At 38.4% G+C, this 18,947-nt stretch overlaps 1 protein-coding gene across 1 annotated transcript; it reads right to left on the bottom strand.

Moving 5' to 3' along the window:
• Positions 1-2,254: 2,254 nt before the first annotated feature.
• On the bottom strand, positions 2,255-18,068 carry LOC145779898 (uncharacterized). Its single transcript, XM_082591573.1, has 22 exons — positions 17,963-18,068; positions 14,679-14,730; positions 12,508-12,550; positions 11,737-11,824; positions 11,301-11,422; positions 10,485-10,651; positions 9,152-9,292; positions 8,890-9,030; positions 8,653-8,730; positions 7,879-8,044; positions 7,333-7,586; positions 7,068-7,202; positions 6,525-6,734; positions 6,366-6,425; positions 5,932-6,167; positions 5,303-5,465; positions 4,939-5,092; positions 4,273-4,358; positions 3,510-3,605; positions 3,251-3,362; positions 3,027-3,124; positions 2,255-2,799 (listed from the first exon to the last, which is right to left on the bottom strand). Exons 1-22 carry the CDS (start codon positions 17,998-18,000, stop codon positions 2,665-2,667), a joined length of 2,775 nt encoding a protein of 924 aa, XP_082447699.1. The 5' UTR covers positions 18,001-18,068; the 3' UTR covers positions 2,255-2,664.
• Positions 18,069-18,947: the final 879 nt, after the last annotated feature.

The following is an 18,947-nucleotide window of genomic DNA, read 5'->3' as shown; positions in this document are numbered from 1 at the left end:
TCTATCAACGGTCCTCGTTACATGATCACTTTGATTCTAGTTTCATCTGGCAAAGCTAGTTTGTAATTTCAATCGACACCATCACTGGCGCGCAAGCTTAAACTGACCTTAATGCTTAGGCTACAGGAGGGCCGCACATCAAATAAACACTAATTTATATTTTCAGCAATGGAGTTCATCTTATTGAAATTTTGTACAAGAATGTCATCCTCCTGCAGTGAATTTATTCAAGCTGGATTTCTATAGGCACAAAACTTATTTCACAGGTCCAGGAGAGTGAAAAGACGGTCATATCGCTTCTTGAGCTTAGAAATTGTGTAAATCAAGATGAAAATAGCCTTAGCCCTATTTGGGGGAAAATAGCTGGAAGAAGATGAAGGGCCGCAGAAAAATTGAAAAGGGCCGCATGTTGCCCACCACTGTTTTGCATGCACTACGCTTTTTCTTTTGTTGCTGTATTTTATTTTTACAGTATAGTAGGCCTATCGTTTCTTTTGCGTTTCAACATAGAAAATTAAGTTGAATGTACGAGAGGCTGCTAAATTGACTAACAAGTAGGCTACTATCATATTTATTGAACCATAAACAAACAAAACAAAAGGAGCTATTTGTTTGGCTTTAGCAAATAATCACCAAAATTTCTTTCACATAAACAAATTTGACTCTTTTCTCCGACATCAAAAATTCATGTAGCATTGTAGCCTAACTATATTGAATGCACTTTACTGTAATTTGCTACAAAGTTTTCGCTATAGCAATTTAGACAAGTCTTTTGATGTGTTTACAGTACAATCTCAATACCATAAATTGTTTCACATCCTTTTAACTGAAACTATTTAAAAAATAAAGGTTTTCTATGCACCGATACCTAAGTTCTGTCCTATTTTACCAAGGTCTTTATCCATCTTTGTAGCTTAATTAAAACCTCACTATAGCCTATTCCACCAGCGGGCCATGCCCCAAAGGTAGAGAAACCGTGCGCTCGTTAAAAAGATAAAAAAAAACTCCCGACCGACGTTTGGTTTTGAATCTTTAACCTCGGACTGACAAAGCCTTGATAAGCTATTCCTGGTAGTTTCGCATACGGTACTTGTAGCCTACAGGCTTTTGACGCAGAGCCGGTTACCGATATTGACAGAGTGAAGTTTCCAATTGTGGTCTGTGGAAGTCTTGCTGCCAGGGATATATTCGGTCTACTGGGTGCCGCTGAATGTGTTGCTCAAGCTAACACCCCGAGAGTCGAACCAACGCGGCTTGATCTTGAAGCTTCTTCGTTCACGAAGTCACGCGCTAACCAACTGAGCTATCGGGGCGACAACCCTAACAACATGACTTGAAAAGAGAAAAATTGGACATAAAAATCTACGTGGAGTGAATGTCTACACGGTAGGCACTTTTACATCACCCACTCGTCGAAGAGTGCCTGCTTTTCAATGTGAAATTGCTTTGTGTTTTAGTCACAATTTTCCTTATAAACTCCATTGATTGCAGTCATTAAGATCCTTCTTGCACTCAGTTCAGTTGCAGAAGAAAAAATAGTATTAGCAGAGGGTGGGAATCGAACCCACGAAATCACTACTCCTCTGCCCTAACCATTAGGCAACGGTGGTTGTGGTGAAGCATTCAGTTAAATTTCTTTGTATCAAAAATTTTCGATCAGAATATCACGTGTCGAGTCACATGACTGAAATCAGCTGAATCGCGAATGAACATATCACGCATGATTGCGTACCTTTTCGACTAGTGGGTAATGTTAAAGTGCCTACCTGTCTACACAGTGTGCGTGTGTGTGACACCGCAGCCTCAACGCCTTCTTTTACATTTTTATCGTATCTTGCTTGAAAAATGCAGATAACTTCGATAGAAATAAGTTGAACTTATAGAAGTTCTGCTTCTTTACCCTAAACGGTGGAAAGATTAGAGTAGGCTACCGTAAGTTAAAATGGCTGTCTACACCGTGGTTTCAAAATAAGAAATCAATACAGTGGTCATCATCATCAACCAATTTTGATTATACAGGCCATGAATATTAACCCTCATGTTGAGGGTGTGGCCTGTCTGTCTGTCGAGGGCGAAGTCTTCCTCTCCACACTTCACTGTCCGTTGGGTCGACAGAGTCCATGTTCAGAACTAAAACGTCACGCTCAACAAGTTCTTTCCAAAAAGTTTTGGTCTACCTGGACCCCGCTTCATTCTGCCCAGTTGGAGGACTTCACCAACGTATCTTATTTTATTTACAGTGGCACAGATGACAATGGGTACTGTGAAATTTATTCATGCAGACTGACCGGATGAGCTTCCGTGTCCATTAATAAATGCGAACATGCATTAATGAGCAAAACACTAAACTCAACATTGGGAAAACGAACCTACTCACAAAACATAAGAGACAAGCATTTACATTTATTTTACAACATCCTTCTGTTAACCAACTAAATTGTTGCTTCGCCACACGAAAGTTTCTATGCAAACCAAGATTATGCCAATTCCAGCAAAGTAATGCTCACATGGTACGCAGTGGACAGTTTAAATCGAAGCGTGAGTGTTTCGCACAATTATCTAAACAAAAAGTCTTTCGACGACTATGCTTTCATTCTGTACATGGCCACTGGCCAGCTTTAACTGACGAGATTGTATGATATCCATGTTTAAAACATTAAGTCTTTATGATTCCATTGCCTTGTCTGCGCCATTGTTGGTCGTGCTGTCGAGCGACTTTCTGCCAGGCGATGTCCACTCGATCGGCTCCATGTTGAGAACTTTATAAGACTTGCGATAAATGATCAGTCGCTGAAATAGCTGTGAATGATACAAGCAGAAGAAATGAAATTATACGTTGCACATTACACTATTTTCCTTAAGCCACTCAGTTGTTCTATAAGCTTCATGCAACATCTGCGTATAAATACAACAAGTGTGCTCGCTATTTCAGTCACAAGAGACAAAAAAACTTTACTATTGTGCCATATTAACTTTCTAGACGAGGAAAACAGTAGCAGAAGACTTGTAATTAACCTGTTTATTACCTGCGCCGTAGCAGTGACAGTTTCTCGTTCTTGATCGGTCATGCCAGCGCTTGCGTCACAGTATTCTCTTTCACATGGGTCTGCTAGCCCGGAACCACCTACTCAGAAAAATTAAAACTATGAAGACAAGAAGCTTGTCACTAGTTTAAAGTGCAATACTTCGAATCTAAACATGACTTCTTGTAATCTTTGAAATTTCAACTTAAATACATTTTTGGCCTTACTTGGAAGAAGGATTCCTGATCCAATGACCTCAATACACCGAAGAAACGCTGTTCCAAGTGAGACAGGTACCGGTGATGTTGCCAAAGCCTTTTCAGTCACCAGTTCGATGGTCTGAGTAACAAGCAATTTAATGAGAACTTGGTAACAAAAGAAGTCTTCAAATACGCAAACATGAGTACGATTTCAAGTAGTGTAAGTAAACTAGTCAGTAAAAAGTAAACTAGTAAAGAAATATGAGAAAGTCCAGCTTAAGCATACCCAGTCGGACAAAGCTTTCCATTCCGGCACGGTCCGAGTCATGTGGCGAAGAATACGTATGATGATGACGCATAAAGGAAGGCCATTCGCACAAGCCTAAAACGAAACACTGTGTTTGCAAAAGGGCAAGGCAAAAATAATTTATAACTGCAAGACAAAACTCCACAAGCTGTGACATTGGTTTGCAAGGACTCCGACAGCTTATCGACGGAACAACTATGTGACTATAAATGGCATTACGTGTATAACTCTGCAAAGAAAAAAATATAATTCTTTTCACTTCAACACCAGTTTCGTTTTAGCAAATCTTCGTTTCGATAAATTGTAAAACAAAAATTATTTTGGATGGACTGTCGGTTTGATGAGGTCACAATGACTTTTAAACAAACAAAACACATGAAATTAAAGACAATTTTATTATCTTTCAAACCCCATTCACGACATACCCAATCGTGACCGAACTTTGAGAAACTTATATCAACATCTGTCACCTTGTGAAAAAGTTCACAACATCGCTTAAGGCCAGCATAAGTCGTTGGCTCAAATTGACAATTGGGCGAGCTTGCACGTACACTCGTACAGACTGCTAGTGATGGCTAATGGGATCTTCGGTGACGAATGAAATAGTTGCTGTATTTTTACCATATTTCAAATACGGTTTAACACATTAAAATTTTTAAGTCATCAACAAACCACAAATAAAGTAAAAATCAACAGCAAGTATTTAACAGAAACAAACGAAAAGTGCGCTCGGCTTTCAAACCTGAAACCATTTCGCATGGCGAAGTTCAGCTAGTGCTTGCAGGCACTTTTCCTTGTTGAGGGAGCCAGGCAGATCCTTGGCCGCTTCTGCACGTGCACACATGCGTACACAACGCGCACACGTACACAAACGTGCAACGTGTTCACGTCGTGTGCGTGCCCATGACATCAAGGTCGATCAGCAATATGATTTTAATAAAAACAAGAACATTATTGAGCGGATGGCTATGAGAGACTTGCACAAAAACTATTTATGAACTTGACAGTCTTAACCCTGTAACTGCCAAGGATATTCAAAGAAAGACACCACAGTGAACTCATATCATTAAATTACTCTTGAAGCAATTCCTGTTGGTTAGGCAGCACAGTAGTAAATTAAGTTGCAAAAAATCTGGTCCCAAGTACCGATGACAGTTGAAGGGTTAAGTGGACTATGCACGGCTCTCTTAGCCTGCCACGGAGCAACATATCGCCAAATGATACATAGCTGGTAATCAGTGAAGTTGCCAGAGCAAGGACTGTGATTGATGAATAATTGTGCTTGTATATTAAAAACAAGTTTCGTAAAAATTCGTTTTCTGCAAATAACTAAATTTAATGCACCCATTGCCCTTGGCACGCCACTGTCAACTACAAATTGCACTAACCGAGGTAGTATCAGACTAACCTTCGGTGACTGAACGCATGACGGGTGATGTCAAAATCACTGTTATAACCCAAGTAGCGGCAGGACACGTTTCAGTTTTGAGAACGTGGTTAGTTACAACGACGGCAGCTTCTTGCATTTTGGTTTCTACTGAGAATGAGTCTCCTTCATCAGCCTGAAACATTAAGGGTTTAGAACAATAGAACATTTACGAAATTAACAAAATTAGGTCTTTGTCTCTGTTAATTAAGCATAAGAGCAACTAGATCGTTGTCTCTGTGGCCGAAGTCCCTTCACAACCAACTCTTCAGAAGCTCAACAACCCAACACACGAGACTTTCCATGTAAATTTTGAATGGTAACTTTATATACTTCAATCACTCACTTTAATATGAGTTGGGAGAAGTTGAGCAACCTTCGCCAGTAAGACGACAGTGGGGACTTCCCGACAAAGTAGCACCATTTTGACGTTCGTGTCTCCTTGGAGCAACAAACCCTTGGCCAGTGCACCGACTCTCATCACTCCTTGTAACTTCTGCTTTTTATTTCTGCAATGGAAAAAAACAACTCTTGACAAACACTGCCCTCATCGTTTCCGTATTTATTAATTGCAAATATAACTTTGTCCACTGTCGCAAAACGGTCCAAGCCACAAAAATGTTTGAAGCTGAGTGGAACAGTTCAGCTTCATTGTATGCATCGTATGTCACTAACATTTCAAGACGAAATGCTAGTCGGCTTAATTAATGCAACAGCGTCAACGAAGTAATAGTAAATACTTTACAATAAGTATCGTCAAGGATTCAACTAAGATATGATGCCCAAAGATAACTTATCTATAATTATCATGAATACGAGATTTAAAAAATTCTAGAACAAAGTGAAGCAATGAACGGTTTATGAAAATAACGCAAAGTGTACTAAAAGCTCATTTACAGCGTAGCAGCAGTCGGCAAATAGTTTTACCGATTGCTACAGTATCACAGTGTTGTCCGCTTAACCTGGCATACATACGTTTCACCATTCTCTCCTTCAGCCATTGGTTCATCTGGCTCCACCATCACGTCCGAGACCTCTTTCAATGCCAGTTCCACGGTTCGAACTGATCTTTGAAGGGAAGCCAACTCATGCTCAGTTGGATAAATGGATTTGTGCTTTCCGTTGAGATAAGCGTCTTGGTGTGGCGTTCTTCTCATCAAAGGTGGAGGACGAGCGAATCCAGCAAACCCTCCCATGGCGAACTGACCATTCTAGTGTTTTTATGACATGAAGATAGTGAGTGACTTATAGTACCGAAACAATCTGAATCGCCATAACTGGACACATTTATTCTTAACAAGAGCAACAAGATAGCAAATCAGTAGTTTTTTAGTTTTTTTTAATGTAAAACGCGACTGATTTGATGTCTGGGAAGTCAACGTGCACACGACACTATTCAGATCACTTACTCCAAACGGCATGAAACTGTAGTCTGAGTAGTTCGGCATGTTCAATCCAGTTGAATCCAACTACAAAGAAAAACATTGAAGTTTAAGAAAAACCAGCCATGACAGATGATGTAATGGAAATACACAGCGTTCAATGGTTACAAATTTTTTTACACTCACGCTTTGTCTTGTCTGCTTCTTTTTAGTCGGCTGTTGGCCAGGACTCGGGCAAGCTTCGACAATAGAAAGTTTGTATAACTGCGAGAGCAGCTGAACAGCACAACCTTGTGCAGCGACTTTTTTGCTCTGACCCTTAGCTACAGCACTCAGTTCCTTCTCTTCGTCAGTTTCAGCAGGCTTCACTTTGATATTCAAAGTGGCAGTGTAAGACTGAAATACATAATTAGTTACATTGATTAGAACAACACAGCGTTTACACATACACAAGCATAATAGTTTTATGGTATTCGGATTTGTAGTTGAAAAATTGGATCAAGTTGTTGGACAGGTCTTTAAGTGGCTTGTCAAGTAACGGCTGTGTGTTCGGGGTCGGACTAGACATTGGAGCATCCACCGGACTCATTACTTGAGCACCTGCCTAATTATTCTGCATCATAGATGTCCAAAACACTGTACAGTTGTACACGGCAATTCGGTCATTGCTTACTTAACTACAACAACGCTAGTATAATTCACAGAGTAATCTAGGAAAAAATGACTGACTCGACTTCCGGGTGCTCCTTCTTCCTCGTATACCACCACGCATGGAATATTCTTCACTTGGCAAAATTGATTGAGCCTTTGGCGTGAGTTGTCCACCGTCCAATTACCGTTTTCATCTACTGTTTCAGGGGCAGACTGAAACACATGTGAAGCATTTGAGCCATGCAAGCACGCATTTAAAAAAACTTATTTCGGCTGTTGAAAAAAAGAACTCCTTAAACAACAAGTTTAATAAATAACAAATAGTCAGATCATCTTCAATCACCTGATCATCAGCCTTCCGCTTCTGACCTGGAATAGGTGAAGCGGTTGCGGCAGAGGAAGCATCGTCCGTCTTGACAGTTGCACCATCAGACGGGGCGTTTGCTTTCCCGCCCATCAGTCCACCAACGCTAACGTGCTTGATTGGATCTCCATATTTTTCTATCAAATTTTCTTCAAATAATTGACAAACCATTGCCAGTGCGCACTTTGCTGTGGCCTGCTTCTTGTTTGTTCCCCGTTCACTGGCACTAAACTCTAAAAACAAATCAAGTAAATTATGAATTCACGCAAATGTACAGAAGTAATTGTGACTCTGTGTGAAGGAAGTTATCATCGAAATATTATTAAAGGGTTTTGAGAGCAATCGCATACATTTTAAAAAGACACACATCCCCCGGTGGTACTTTGGTATATCTGCATAGAAACGCGATAGCTTCAGGTGGTCCCGCATCACAAGAAGAGTAATCCACACATAATGCTAAGCACTAGAACAAGATTCAAACCAAAGAAAGAACAATCACGCAAATCGTGCAACAAATTCTGGTACCTCTCTTCAGACTCTGCGCGCTGACAGTGAGATCACAAATAAATATTCTAGAATGTTCTGGACCAAGCGTGGTGTGCTTAAATATCGGTGATGTCTGTTCACGTTGGCAGAACCGGTTCAAACGCTGACGAGAGTTGGTGATGTTCCATCCGCCTTTTCCTGCAGGCTGCAAAGTAACGACCGAGCTACGATTAATCATTCTGCTAAAGAGAATAGGTTGATTCGTATCAGCACGAAGCGCAAGCCAGTCTAGCTTAACGGACAGACGAATAATTGCACATCACTTATAAAGTTTGTGACTGTCACAAACCTGTCCATTTTCCTCTTCCAGTGAAATTAAAATCAACAGTGTGAAAGAATTTAATTTTTTATAAACCGGCTCGGTCGCTTAGTGCGTCCGCCTTTGAATCGGTAGGCATGGGCTGGATACCCTGTTGGTGTCGGGTCATATCAAAGACTTTTTAAAAATGGTACTGAATCTAATTCTTGCTTGGCACTGAGCAACGGAATGGATTCGAGTAATAATGTACTCAGTTGCGCCTCCATACAGCTGCACTGACACTGTCTGCTCTGTAAAGTGCTGAAGAGCAACGCATTCTGCGATGGATACAGCGCTAATGTGTTACATAATAACAAGCATTATTATTATTATTACCTCTTGCAAGACTGTTGTATAAAGTATGATAGATAAAGAAGTATGATAAAATGAGGAAAATTGATCAAAACCAAGGTTGATCAAAAACAAAATGAACACACGAAAGAAAATACACTCACAGCTTCCACCGTTTCACCAGGAAGAGAACTGTCATCAGTCTTCATGGATTCAGCTCCAGCTGATGCATTTAGATCCTCCTGAAAAAGTCATCGAAGTACAATAAACAATAAACTTAATTTCAAGCGACAAAACTGTTCCAACTTCTCTAAAACTAGCGTTTATCCTAAGCAATAACAACATAGTTACATAAAAAGGGGCTTTATCTGCAAAGAAAAAAGATAAAATTTCTTTCATACTGGTTTAGGTGGCAGTTCCGATGTTTTCATGTAGCCCATTTTAACTAGATTTTCACAGTAGGACCAGGCAGCCTTGCTTTGAGCGTCTTTCTTATTGTTGGCTTCGACGTTAGCAACAAAGTCCAATCCGCTGATGTGAAGCTAAAAACACAAAACGTAAAAAAGCAAGAACATTTGATGATGTCCTGATTGTCCTGTGCAATGTGCATGTAACACAGAGCAGATCATTTGTAATAGCAATATACATGAAATTAAGACTTACCCTGCAGCTGAAAGCAACTTTCTTGGGCAGTTTGCCTTCAGTTTGGACGTCATATTCTGGCTTTAGTTTCCTTTGACCACACCACGCATAGAGATAAGCTTTAATCTCTGTCGCTTTTATAGGTTTCGGACCAGTGTTTTGCTGAGAATATCAACAGAAATAAATCATGTATTATTTATGGTAAACTCAAACCTGAACCAATTCTAACTTTATCAGATCCAGCACTATTTTAAACGGAACACAAATCAAGGAGAAAGAAGAATGGATATACCACTAAGAAACATTTTAATTCAAGCGACATTCCGTCAAGTTTTGCAAAGTAAATTCTTCCATAACAAATTAATCATGTTGATCAGCTGTGGCCTCCCATATGAACTTCCTTCATTTTGCTCTGTTTTAGCTCGGAATGGCCCATTTTGGTGAGTCCGATTCGGTGAGTCCGTTTCGGTGAGTCCGATTCGGTGAGTTCGATCCCTTAACGGGGGTTTTTTCAATTTTTTTTTAAATTATCGGGTACCGTAGCCTAATTATCATTGCTGTTTTAGGGTTCGGGGTTAGGATTAGGGGTTAGAGGTTAGGAACTCACCGAATCGGACTCACCGAATAGTAGCAGACCCGTTTTAGCTAGTACTTCTGGCATACTTTTTATTCACGTAATTTGCTTGACATTGTCAAAATATTTCATTTTTTGTCGTCCTTTTGTTCGTTTGCCTTGCACCATCCCAGTCAACATCAAATTTTCTAACAAGTTGCTTCTTGCTGTATGTCCGAAATATCTTAATTTAGCAGAGTAAACAGCATCACCTAATAAAGCCTTATTCAGTGACGGTGAAATTATGATTCCGTTCATACGTGAGGCAGAAGGATGTATCTGAATCGTTTCCGTTTCATAATACACGAAACAGCGGCAAACAAACTCAGCATCACTGTATGCATCGTATGTCACTACCACTCTATATCAAAGTGCTAGTCGGCTTAATTAATGCAAGTTTACATTAAAACCGGCCCTTTTTACATTAAACCAACGTATGCATACGATTATTGAGCTGGTAAAAATAGATTGACTGAGTGAACTTTCTTGCTGAATACAACCATTGCATTCCGTTATTTACAGAAGTTTTTTTTTTAATCGTTTACCAATTTTACTACAAACTGGACTCTATTCCAGAATCAACCTCTGCACAAGTGAAATGTAAAATCATTCAAATGTAAAAAGGACGAATATTACAAGCTGGATAACTTGTAATTTCTAATTAGCAAGATGAGCATTGCTAAGTATAGTTTGTTTGACAACCAAACTTTTATGTGCTGCATAAAGTTATTTTTAACAAACCGGCTGTGAATAGCCACCGCGTGTTCCACCCCGGCCACCTCTACCTCTGCCGCTAGAGTAACTCCCTCTTGTTTGCTTGTTCGCGTAGTATGCATTAGCAGCTTTATACAAGCCTTTTTCGTAAGTCGATTGCGTGGAAGGAGCAGAACCATAACTACCTGACGTTGCTGTAAAATATAAAAACAGCAAAACAATTAGAGGTGGCCACTACACTGTGGATCTTCAGATTATTGCATGTATGGGTCATTGAGCTGGTAGAAACAAGTCAGCTTGGTGTGCTTTGTTACTGAATATACTTATCGTACATTCCAATTTTCACCGGAATATTTTATTAGTACGATTTCTAGTTTTATCACAAACTGGACTTTAATCTAGTTTCAGTGTGAGAGTAAAGGAAGAGCTTGATTATTTGCTGTCTTTATTACAATAATGGTCAATCTGCCCTGCACGCACAAAGTTTGTGTAAAAACTGTTTCACACCATTTAGCCCACAAAGTCGCAATGTGACGCAGTTACATCTGTATGCGCAAAATGTTTAAGCATGCTATTAAATTAGCTTTCTATGATATATAATTGAGATTTAAAAGTAAGAAGACTTCAAACACACAGTCCTTCAATCAAACCTTTGTAACTACTGATGGTATGTTTTCAGGGGAGCGCGGGTTCATGGACTGCAGGGTCAAGGTTGAACACACAAAAACAGCAACAGACATGTGTTGATGTTAAAAAACTACACCAAGCATAACTACCAAAACGTCAAAATTATGTAAGACAACTTCATGGTTGATAATAATAATCTGATACAATGCTCCTTACCAGCATTATTGAATGTGCCTGATGAATAACCAGAAGATGAAGAATTAAACCCTGTATTAGAATAACTGGATCCGGTATTACGACCAAATCCACTTGGAGTTGATACAGTGGCTGTATTATATCTACAAAAGACACAAACAACAAAAAAGAATTGTTAACAATGGTGACCATTGGTCACTAACCAAATTGAAAACACATTTCTATCTGAGATTATACTAATTAAAAAATTAAAAAAAAACTAACCATTTAGATAATAAAACACTCTGCAGCTAAAAACAAACCATGGTGACAATGTGACATCTTCAACATGCACTTCATCTCTTCTTTAGTGTTAAGTTAATATTTAATGCAATAGTAATTATCAGTGCTCTGCCAGCAAGCATAAAAATTGCAGTTTAAAAAGATATAATATATAACATTTACAACTTGAACATACTGAGTAGAGTTAAATGAGGATGATGATGAAGAACCACCAAACGTATTTCCACTTGAAGTGCCGTATGATGAATACTGAGGAGTTTGTCCTATGAAATTTTACAAAACCAGTACATGATAAACAAACCGATATAAACTGCAAATAAAATCACAGAGTTTAAAGGTGTTGACCATATGTAGCCAAAGACATACTAATGTTGGAGAATTACAATTTTTTAGCTTTTTGGAATTAGATTAGAATTATAATCAGAGCTTTCAAGTTTTTACAAATTAGACTAGAATTAGAGCTAACCGGCTAACTGCGTCAAACAGAATTAGTTTAATGTAGTTGTCACATATCATTTTCTATTTCGATAAAAACGCTAATATAGCAACTCTGGATCAAAGTGTCATTCCAACATCATAGCACCAAAACCACTGATGTCATAATAGACATTGTGATGTAAATGAATTCCAGAAGAAATTTATGAGTTAATCGAGTTTTTCATGACTCTTAATGACTTAAGCTATGGAATGACACTTTGATCTTGATCGTTTTATTGCATTTTCCTTGCATGGGGTGGAAAACAGCACAGTTCTTTTACTTGCTGAAAAGCACTGTTGAACTACAATTAGAGTAAAAAGGTTTTCACCAAATTAGATTAAAATTTTAAAGAAACAACATTTTGTTCTAATTTAGCTTAAACAACATGACAGTCATGACAGATTGGTGGGCTACAAGATCCTAAAAAAGTTACAATAAAGAAAATTAAACAAAAAAACATGAACTCGCCTTGTGTTGTTGTAGGATATGATGTGTTTCTATAGAATGGTTGCTGCATACAAATAAAACATTTTATTTCGTACATTATCGGTACTGAAACCTAATTATTGGCACCTAATTATTGGCACCTATTTAACTTTGCTTTGGTTTGGTCAAAGTTTGATTTACATTTGCATTACCAGCACTGTATGTGATATCTTTGAACAGACAACCTCACACAAGAAACATTGAAATCACTGCGTCACCACAGTCCCCAGCACGTTCAGTCATTCAGGTATATTGCAAACAGATTGTGTCATTTGGGCTAATATCATTAAAACTAGCTCTATATATTATAAATCCACCATAAAAAGAATAAAAAAAGTATTATGATATTGTCTAAATTAAAAAAGGCCCAAATTTTTACAAATCAAAGACAAATAAACCCACCATGAATCATAAAATGGATGGATATTTCAAAGCATTTCATATCTAATCTACTTATAAAGCCACTCATTCATTTCAAATGTAGCATTCCTTTATTTCCTTTGACTGAATTGTCTCAAAAATTTGTTACAAAACTTTTACACACGGTTTTTTGAGAACAGATGCAACCTATTTCGTCCCCTGAACATTTCGGGGGACCCCAAAATCGGTGGACGAATTGTTCTGGGGACAAAATAGGTTGAATCCTTATTAAACATTAGGGTTTGAAAGTCATTGCATGGTACAAACAAATGTTGCGAGAATATGATTTCCAGCGCATTCTAGCAAGCATCTAGAAAGTGTTAATACTGTACTAGTGCATCCCTTAGATTTCATTCAAGAAGGAAATTGGCATGGGACGACGTGTTCAGGGTACGACCTGGGTATTTATTTTTTCGGTCATTCATCGGTCATTGATCAATTTTTTAGCAAAATGTCCGAAAAAAATTGTGTCAATTCAGTCAAATAGTCCGAAAAAATATATACTCAATTGACTATATGACCAAAAATGACTAAAAATGACCGAAATAAATAAAAAATGACCGAATTTTTTCAAGTCATTTCGGACAAATGACCGAAAAGTCTCAGCAAAAAAAACAACCCAGGGTACGGTACGACATCGGTGGCATCCGGGAAATTATTGTATTATCATTATGTAACAATTAGATACCGTATGTTGTGTCGCATTAACTGTTTCAGTAGGTAGGCCAGTAGGGGTGCAACCTAGTTCGTACCCTGAAAAGTTCGAGAAAAAAAATTAAAAAAAGCCGAAGTCGCTGATCGCAGTTTCCGCAAACATTTTAAAATTTTCCCCCTGAAAAGATCGAGAGAAAAAACAGCACAAAGCTGAAGTCGTTGATCGGAGTTTTTAATTTTCCACAAACATTTTTAAATTTCCAGTAATGATCCTAAGAGTTTGCCGAAGTCGCTGATCGCAGTTTCAGCAAACATTTTTAAAGGGTTAAAGTTAGGAAAAGATCGAAAAGAAAAATTTAAAAATAGCCCAAGTCGCTGATCGGAGTTTCTGTAAACAAACAAACTGAAAAGATCGAGAAAAAAAATAGAACAAAGCCGAAGTCGCTGATCACAGTTTCCGTTTTTCCGCAGTTTCCGCAAACATTTTAAAATTTCTGGTACCGGTAATGATCCTAAGAGTTTGCCAAAGTCACTGATCGCAGTTTCTGCAAACATTTTAAAAGGGGTTAGGGTTAGAAAACAATCAAGAGAAAAAAATTAAAAAAGCCGAAGTCGCTGATCGGAGTTTCCGCAAATAAACAAACTGAAAAGATCGAGAGAAAAAAATAGAACCGTTTTTCCGCAGTTTCGGCAAACATTTTAAAATTTTCAGTAATGATCCTAAGAGTTTGCCGAAGTCGCTGACCGCAGTTTTTTAAAAGGGTTAGAGTTGATTAGAGTTTCCGCAAACTTTTTAAAATTTCCGATAATGATCCCAAGATGTTTTGTTTGTTTGCGGAAACTGCAATCAGCAACTTCAGCTTTTTTTAATTATTTCTCTTGATCTTTTCAGGATATGAACTGAAGGTACGAACTAGGTTGCATCCGGCCAATAGTAAAGATACCATAAGAAAGATGTCATATCTCACGGTGGGTCGCACAATAAAACTTGCATTAAAAGTGGGTCGCAAACTGAAAAAGGTTGGGAAGCACTGCTGACTGCTCTAAACCAGCAACAAACTACAAAACTGACAGCTTACATTGGTAGAGGTTGGTTGTTGCTGTTGTTGTTGTGGTGGCCGTTGATTTAAACTGAACAACAAAAAACATTTGCAATTAGGAGTTTTGTAAAGTCTAAAAGAATCATTGCGACTCGACTATACAATGAACCAAAAGCCTGGCCTACAATTATGTGCAAAAATAATTTTGCTTAGGTAAAACAATATTGGTTACTAATAACTTTAGAACTAGATATGATTCATGTTTTCACCTAAAGAAATTTGTGTTTGAAATCACAAATGAATTGCTAACAAAATGCAGTTTTTTTCTGTCCTTGATTTTAGACTGGTTGCCATTGAATTACAGATTTGGAATCAGCATTCCAAACTTATATATAGAAAATCAGTTTAAAACTCTTATGCAACAACAAAAGATACGGTAGTTGACTAGTAGGGTGTACCATTTTTCAAAAAGTTTTTAGAAATTATTGCGGCTATGTATTACGGGTTTCCACTTTTGTTAAAAAGTATTTTGGTAGAGTTTCAGAATTTTCCCGCCAAAACTGTGGTTCTGCCGCCATTTTGAAAAAATCGCGTCCAGATAAGATATTATGAAAGTCTACAGCTTTAAACTGGCGCAATGTGATCATATAATATGTCGATTACGGGGTTTTTGGGGTCGCAGAACTCGAATTTGAAGTTAAAAACACTCTACGGCAACAATTTTGCAAAGTGAATTTTGACATATAGATGTGACCACACTGTTTTGGACCGCAGATTTACATGAAAAGAGCATCTTATTGTCATTTTAACCTTGAAATGCATGTAGGCTATGCATAAACTTTTCTAGTCGGTGTGATTATATCAATCAGTATGAGGGAAAAATTAACATGTACTTTCTTGTGTACTTTCACATCCGATGAAAATCTACGAACTAGTCCACAGTATAGCCTATAGCCTGTACTTAGTTACTAACCTACCTGCTTGTTAACTAATGGACGGCAACAGAGTACCCCATGGCAGACCAAAAAGTTCGAAAAGCCGAAGTGAACTCTCCCAACTGGGTAAATGCTTTACTTCTACACGACGAAGATCATCATTAGCTCAGTGACTCGAAGAGTAGCTAGTGATCGTACGCAAGTTACAAGATTCCGATCAGTAATAAATGGCACTGAATGAGACGGCCGGTGAAGCACACCACTCACTGGCACAAAAACCAAAAAGAAAGTTCTTCCTCATTGGGAACACTAGCAAAAGACTAGGTGTTCCAAAGCTTCCTAAAAGCTCTGACGTTCTTGCTAGGCTATTGTTCCTCAGAGACGAAAGTCACAGAACGATCAACCAATCCATCGTGATAGCAAGGGAGGAAATTTCCCTGGTATGGAAACATCATTTTGGCGTGGGTTAGGTATTTGGCAAGAAAAACGAGAAACAATCTGGAAAAGAGAAGTAATCGTGAAAGGTTATTGTTAAAAATGCGGATATAGACCGGCATCTGAAGAATTTGTATGAAACTTGGTATCTAGAACTTGATTCCAGGCGTGAGAGGAATAATAGTGATTCATTTAAAAAAACGTTTGCGTGATATGGAAGAAAAGCTCAAGGATCCTCTGAATATATGTAAGACTACTTAGCGATCAATTCTCATGCATTCCGGTATTATTGACTGGGAGACAGATTTGGAACATCTGAAAAATTAGCTCCAGAGAGATCAAGTAGGCTAGGTTGCGCATTGGGCAGAGATGCTCTGTAGAAGAGACGGGACTGAGCTAGAGAAAAATGACACAGTGCATCTGGTGAAAGGAAACAGAAAGAGGATGTTGCTGACAATCTGAAAACCGTCAAGTTGAACTTAAGTGCAGATGAAGAAACAGAAAGTGACAGTGACAACTGGAAAACTCCTGAATGGAAAAGAAAATGGGTATTACGTCGCCTAGCCTATACCTTTAACATCTGATCGACTTGGATGAGCTATCGGCAAAGAACAATGTTCGCTATGTGGCTCAAGCGTCCAGCATACAAGTCGAAGATACTAATATCAGTCACAGCAGCTCATAGACTGGCTAATAAGACTATAGGTCCTCTCACTCCCAAATTAATTATCAGAGATGAGTTCCAGGCCCCTGATTTGGCAATAATTCACTGGGCCGGTAAGATTCTGAAAATGAGAGGAAATGTTTCATCAGAACAGTGCTGTGTATATGTATCTGGCGTTAGTTTTGATGATGAAGGTAATGCAGAAATGAAAGCTTCTGGGGGTGCATGAGACCAGACGGCACCAGATCATCTCAGGAACAGGCCATTATAAAATTGGTGGAAGACTGGAGAGAGAAAGGTGTCATTGATGGAGGTATTTGATACGACTGCTGTCAATTCAGGGAAGTGGCAAGGTACTTGTAGGCTACATTGCTGGAGGCAACAATTGGGAAAGCAATTTGGAACTTACTGATCAAGAGTGGCAACAAATGCCAGTATCAGAATGGAAAAACTTCAGTGATTATAAGAAACTAAGCAAATTTGTTTTGAACGTAAGGATGGTCAACGATATTGCGGAACGCGGGATTAAGCTAATCACTGATTTTTTTGACAGGTGTTCTGACGAAAGCCACCGGCAAGCTCTCTTGCTTGCCATGCAAAGGCACAGTTCTCAAATTACAAAAAAGGTACCTTAGCCAAACTCAATTGTTAAAGAAATTCGTCAAAAATTCAGTGAATTGAGTGCTTGCATAACTTTGGTAGGCTATTGTGTTGATGAAATACTGGGAATTGAAATCAATCAGGACTGAAGCATAAGGAATAGCATGCAGAAGAAACAGGGATGGATCGTGATTAACTCAATTTGTTTGTAAATGAATCGTGTTGTTATTTCAACAGTTTGACAATATTTCAGGAATGCTCATTCTGGGGTGAGGTATTCTTGGTCAGGTTGTGTCCATGTCTGCAAAATTTCACCATAAATTTCAAGTGGTAAAATTTCACTTTGCAAAATTGTTGTCGTAGAGCACTTTTGACTTCAGATTCGTGTTCTGCGACCCCAAAAACCCCGTAATCGACATATTATATGATCACATTATGCCAGTTTAAGGCTGCAGATTTTCATAATATCTTATCTGGACGCGATTTTTTCAAAATGGCGGCAGAACCACAGTTTTGGCGGGAAAATTCTGAAACTCTACCAAAATACTTTTTAACAAAAGTGGAAACCCGTAATACATAGCCGCAATAATTTCTAAAAACTTTTTGCAAAATGGTACACCCTATTGACTAGGCTTACTGTAATTAAGAAACTAAAACCATTATATAACTAAAACTATATATATACTTACGGATATTGTGTTCCACCGTGAACAAAGTAACCACTCATAATTGCTTTTTGATGAAAAAGGATTTAGATTATTTCAAAATGGTACCAAAAGCAACTTACGATAATCTAGAAAAATAAGTTAAAGATAAATGTTAGGCAGTGGCTATTTGACCGGCGCCGGTCTTTGAATCTGAAACAATATTTAACCGGTCATGACGTCACTATATAGGCACTTTTTTTCTTTTTCTCCTTCAAAGCAAAAAACGAGAAGCGCCTAAAAAGCCGCCTATATAAGTTCTAAACTCGACAACTTTATTCAACTCGATCCGTGGCGCGTATGATATTTCTCCGGTTGCTATTCCAGAGGGAATGAGTTCGATACTACCGGGAGCGTTCCTTTGTTTTTATTATTTTTTTAACTAAATTTTGACCCGAAGTGCATTTTTTTAGTCAATTTTTAATTTGAGTTGCCTACAGCCGTATTTTTTATGTCTTTTCAAATGTGAGTAATAAAGTTAGAGTTTTTTTAAATTGCTGGAATTTGAGATTTTCTCTGGGTACGGTAATTTTCCGTTCGTCATAAGAGGATGTGACCGTGTTTGCCGAACAACGCATTACATACCATTTTTTTTAAAAGAAGCATTGTTTATAACTAACTTGTTGAGAGCAAAAATGTAATGTGTCGTTTATTCAACTCGATCCGTGGCGTGTATGACATTTCTCCGGTTGCTATTCCCTCTGGAATAGCATCTGGAATATTCCCTCTGGAATAGCAACCGGAGAAATGTCATACATGCCACGGATCGAGTTGAATAAAGTTGTCGAAATTTAGAACTTATATAGGCGCTTCTCGTCTTTTGCTTTGAAAGAGAAAAAGAAAAAAAGTGCCTATATTGTGACATCATGACCGGTTAAATAGTGTTTCAGATTCAAAGACCGGCGCCGGTCAAATAACCACTGCCTAAATGTTATAGGTAGGGATGGGCAAATCAAAATACTGAATCGAG

The sequence above is a fragment of the Aplidium turbinatum genome, chromosome 11 (assembly GCF_918807975.1).
Source record: "Aplidium turbinatum chromosome 11, kaAplTurb1.1, whole genome shotgun sequence".
NCBI classification, from domain to species: Eukaryota; Metazoa; Chordata; class Ascidiacea; order Aplousobranchia; family Polyclinidae; genus Aplidium; species Aplidium turbinatum.
This window is presented reverse-complemented; position numbering and strand designations above follow the sequence as displayed.

Excerpts from the sequence above, each read along its gene's own strand:
- LOC145779898 (XM_082591573.1), bottom strand. The coding sequence starts at position 18,000 with ATGAGTGGTTACTTTGTTCACGGTGGAACACAATATCC. Across the intron at positions 10,652-11,300 it reads AGGCACATTCAATAATGCTG|CAACGTCAGGTAGTTATGGT; the intron begins GTAAGGAGCATT and ends TATATTTTACAG. Across the intron at positions 5,466-5,931 it reads GAAGGAGAGAATGGTGAAAC|AAATAAAAAGCAGAAGTTAC; the intron begins GTATGTATGCCA and ends TTTCCATTGCAG.